The sequence below is a fragment of the Podarcis gaigeae genome (assembly GCF_964106915.1).
Source record: "Podarcis gaigeae genome assembly, chromosome: 6".
Taxonomy (NCBI): Eukaryota; Metazoa; Chordata; class Lepidosauria; order Squamata; family Lacertidae; genus Podarcis; species Podarcis gaigeae.
Window position 1 is genome coordinate 8995162 of NC_139682.1, and position 4562 is coordinate 8999723.

The following is a 4562-nucleotide window of genomic DNA, read 5'->3' on the forward strand; positions in this document are numbered from 1 at the left end:
TTGTTGTGGGGGAGGAAGGGAAAGGAGAATGTTAGCCGCTTTGAGACTCCTTAAAGGGAGTGAAAGGCGGGATATCAAATCCAAACTCTTCTTCTTCTTCTTCTACCTAAAAAGAGATCATGGGTTCACTGACCAGGCCAGTAAAATGCTACCTGGGTTTGTAATTCTAATTAAGCTGTAGAGTATTTAAAGAAATACAGTAAATAAACAAAAAAAAAGCTCAGGAAAGCTCTTGGCTGCAGGTCGCAATTCTCCACCGAGACAGGGTGGTTCCTGCTTAGCGCAAGGAAGGCGAGTCTTCAGTTTCTGGGATGCGGCTAAATGGCACTCCTCCTTGACCAGGCACTTTTGCCTTCTCTTTTCCTGAAGATTTTAAAATGCCATTAATTAAGCAGATCGCTCTGATTGGACGGCTGCTGAGTCCCGGCGGGCCCCTCGCTGCCATATAATGGGCAACTTGGGCAATGATTAATATCCCGCCCCCGGCCAGGGCACCGCGCGGTGCCAGCTGGCTCCGGAACGAGCGAGCGCATACAACAGCACCAACCTTTCTCTCTGCTAGGAGAGGGACAGCAGAAAGCGCGACCAGCCGCCGCCGCCGCCGCCCCAAGCTAGGCAGAGAAGTGGGGAGGCGAAGCGGAGAGAAACACCCCACTCCCGCAGCAACCACCCAAACACTCTGGTTTGGATCCAAGAGGGAATCGGGCGAAGCGAGAGCGCCGCGAAGCCCCCGGCTCCGGATCCCAGACGGCAGCAGGAAGGAAGAGGGAAGCGCGCGTCCGGAGCGCAGGAGCGGTGCGCACAGATTACAAAGGCGATCAGCACCCGATCCCGGGAGAAGACCTCAGCACCTAGACGATCCTCGAGTGGGGCACAAAGCCAGCCCTGGAAGGGGCGTGCAGGACTCTCCCTGCCCCGAGGTGAGGCACGGAAAAGCGAAGGGGGCGCACGTCTTCTTCGCCCATCCCGGCGCAAGAGCGCACGCCCCGGGGTCCCGTAAGAGGGCCGCGGGGCTCCGAGCGGAGCAAAGCGGGCACCCTCCTGCTCTTCTTCTTCGCGCAAAGGGGCGCACGTAGCTTCCCTCCGGTCCCCGGCCGGCTCGGCGCTGTGGAGAGAGCTCCGACGGGCGGCGGCGCCGATGAGCGTGGCTCCGGGCGCGCAGCTCTTCGCCGGCTCGGCGGAGCTGCCGGAGAAAGCCATGGCCGAACTCAAGTCCTTGGGCGGAGAGTCGTACCTGGCTCTGGCGCAGAGCTACAATCAGACGGCGTTCGCCTACGGCGCCGTGCGAGGCGGCGAGGCCGGGCGCGGGTACCCCGGCGGCGCGGGCGGCCTGGACTTCCATGCCGCGCAGCTGGGGAAGTCGGCGGAGAGCAGCGGAGAGCAGAGCTGCGACGAGGAGGACGCCTTCGACGGCGCCAAGGAGGGCAGCCCGGCGTTTGAGCGCGACGGCAAGCTGAAGGCGCCCGGTGCCCTCGGGGGGACCAAGAAGCCCAAGGAGCAGCGCTCGCTGCGCCTCAGCATCAACGCCCGCGAGCGGCGCAGGATGCACGACCTGAACGACGCCCTAGACGGCCTGCGCTCCGTCATCCCTTACGCGCACAGCCCGTCGGTGCGCAAGCTCTCCAAAATCGCCACGCTCCTCCTGGCCAAAAACTACATCCTGATGCAGGCGCAGGCCCTGGAAGAGATGCGGCGCCTCGTGGCCTACCTCAACCAAGGCCAGACGCTCAGCACGCCCATCCCGGCCGCGCTGGCCCCCTTCGGACAGTCGGCCGCCGTCTACCCTTTCACGGGCGCTGCTTTGACCAGCTGCCCCGAGAAATGCACTGCCTTCCCCGGGGCCACCTCTGGCCTTTGCAAACACTGCAACGAAAAACCTTGATGTAGCCGTTGGACCTTAGAACAAACTCCAAAAAAAACCCCACCGACTCCCCTTTTCACTCCATCAGCCCCGCCTTCTTGCCATCAGTTAAGTTGCAATTGTTTTGCTTTCAGCTGTTTTCCCGGCTTCTTTTGCTTTCCATCGTCTCCCCTGTGAAAATAATCCGGATTCTCCTTCCTCACCTCTCCATGCACACACGCAAACCATGGTTTAACCATTTCACCTTCTTCCCCAAACTCTCTGTAGATTTTTTTCCCCTTTCCTCTCTCAGATCTGTCACGGATTAATTTTGTGCATAACTTTTTGTTGCTACTACTATTATTATTATTCTCGTTTTCAGGCTGCCTTAAACCAGGCTTTGAAATATGTCTCTATACCTAGAGTAAAAGAGAAGGGGAGGTTTTGGAAAGGAAACTGCAGTGAGAGTCTCTCTGGAATGAACCGACTTGTGTACAAACTATGCAATGTTTACAGAATGCAAAAGTTACTAAAAATGGAAAATATCCTCCAGCTATAATTGGCAGTATCTGTACAATCAAACATTCAAATGACACCTGATCTTTCTTTCTTTCTTTTTTCCATTTTCATTTTGGGTGCCGCTTGTGAAATTCAAGAACGCTTCTTAATGGGTTGGTCAACTTATTTATATATACACACACATATTTTTAAGCATTGAACCCATTCTTGGACTTTTGACTACAGTCTTTCTATTGTACGCTGTTGCCTGCTCTCTGTCTCTCGCTCTTTCGCTCTTTCTCTTTTTTGCCTGTTTCTGAGCTTTGGCAGGACCACTTTTCAAAGTCGGCCACACATCTTGGTAAACAAGGAAACTAAAAATTCATTGAGCTTATTTATATGTATTTATAATAAATAAAAAGGACATCAACTAACTTGGGTTCTGTCCTAAATCTCTCAGAAGGTCAGTTTGCTAAGCAAACCAATCCTAAAAAGAGACATGGATGGCATTGAACTGAGTAAATCTTCCACCGTCTTCCTAAATACCAAGGGCATAACCTGGCCAGATTTAAGCCCTCTTGTTGATTTCAGTGGGAGACAATTAAAACGAAGAGTTGATTCTTCCACTGAAAATGAAGAAAATTATACCTGTGCATGCTTACACCCAAGTAACTCCCATTGAACTGTGGAAGACTGGCCGCCTCTTGAGTGAACAGTCATGTAAAATTGTCTGTGTGATTGCATAAATTTGGATTGTGCCCGTAGGAAGCAATTTTTTTCCTGGAGGTTGGTAGTAGGTATTGCTGATTTTAAGGGAAGTTTTATTGCAAGGAAAATATATTTGGAATTGGGGTGGGCCAGATTTAGGGGGTGTGGGTAGGGGGGACTGAGGATTCTTAACCCCCTGTTCCTTTGCATGGGAAGGGTCCACAGGTCCCTGGCAGCACACCTGCTGTGCATGTAGAAGTTTCCAGGTTCAATCCCCAGCTTCACCAGGTAGGGCAGGGAGAGATCTCTGCCCAAAACCCTGAAGCACTTCTGCCAGCCAGTGTAGAGACAAAACTGAACTAGATGGACTCAGTAAAAGACAGCTTCCTATGTTCTTACTCAGCAGTAAGTCCCACTGAAGTTTTTAGCTAATGTGCTTATCTTAGCTCTGCACCCTTATTCAGAAACGTTGCACTGAAATCTATGGAGCATCCTTCTAAGTAAGTATGTTTAACATTTGAGTATATATGTTTTTTTAAAAAAATCGGTTTCTCTCTGCATTCAAGATCTTTAATCTTCCACAGCTGTACAACCTACAAACCTCAGAAATCCAACGTAAGTACATTTGTGTGACCTTTGTCCATTGGAAATCAACAGTGATTGGACTTTGGGTCAAGTTGTGTCCGAGTGAGAAGCACTGCTTATTTACCTCCCCAACCCCACCCCGTTGCAACTGAGAATGAAACAGAAGTGAGCATTGAACTTGATGGATCGGCACAGATGACCAGCAAGTTCTTCCTCCTGGAAGCTGCAGGGTACGTGGAGGAAAAGGGAGATGGATTTGGATTTTAAGGAAATGAAAACCAACGAGGTGGTGTCCAGTGTCTTAAGAGAACGATCCAGTGGCCTACAGGAGGGAAGGCAGGAAAAGATTATGCAGTTCCGTGTGGGGAAGAGCAAGCCTTGCACAGCTAAAGTTGCGCCATCAGCTGTGCAAAACAGGTTTTTGCGCATGGGGACCAATGATCTTGTTACAGTGCATATTGCTGGAAAGGCTGCATTTCCTTGCAACTCTGTTGTATCTGCAATTTGTTTAACCAACAGTCATGAATGAAGCCTGTAGATTGGGCTGCTTACCTAGATACGCTGCCCAGCCTACACTTGCAGTCTTGTGCACACTGATTTGTGTTGAATTCAGTGAATCTTTCTCCCAGACTTGCAGCCTTAGACTTGATCTAGTTCATTTAAAGGGACGGTCTCCCTAATCAATACAGCTCAAGGCAACTGTATTTTTGTTCCTTTACTTGAAATACCATAGTTCTCATTGAAGTCAGGAGGACTTAGGATTGGCTAATATCTTGGTTTTGAATGGTTGCTTGGACTTCAGCCACATGAGAAATGGCATGTATTACTAGCAAATCGACGAGGCAGTCGATTCAGCCCATTAAAGACTACTATGATTAGCATGTACAGTACTTAAATGAGCTGAAATAGTTGGTGCACCCAATAGTCATGT

At 50.5% G+C, this 4562-nt stretch overlaps 1 protein-coding gene across 1 annotated transcript; it reads left to right on the forward strand.

Moving 5' to 3' along the window:
• The first annotated feature begins 345 nt into the window (after positions 1-345).
• Positions 346-2722, forward strand: BHLHE23 (basic helix-loop-helix family member e23). Its single transcript, XM_083744727.1, has one exon. It carries the CDS (start codon positions 1139-1141, stop codon positions 1880-1882), a length of 744 nt encoding a protein of 247 aa, XP_083600853.1. The 5' UTR covers positions 346-1138; the 3' UTR covers positions 1883-2722.
• The last annotated feature ends 1840 nt before the right edge of the window (positions 2723-4562 follow it).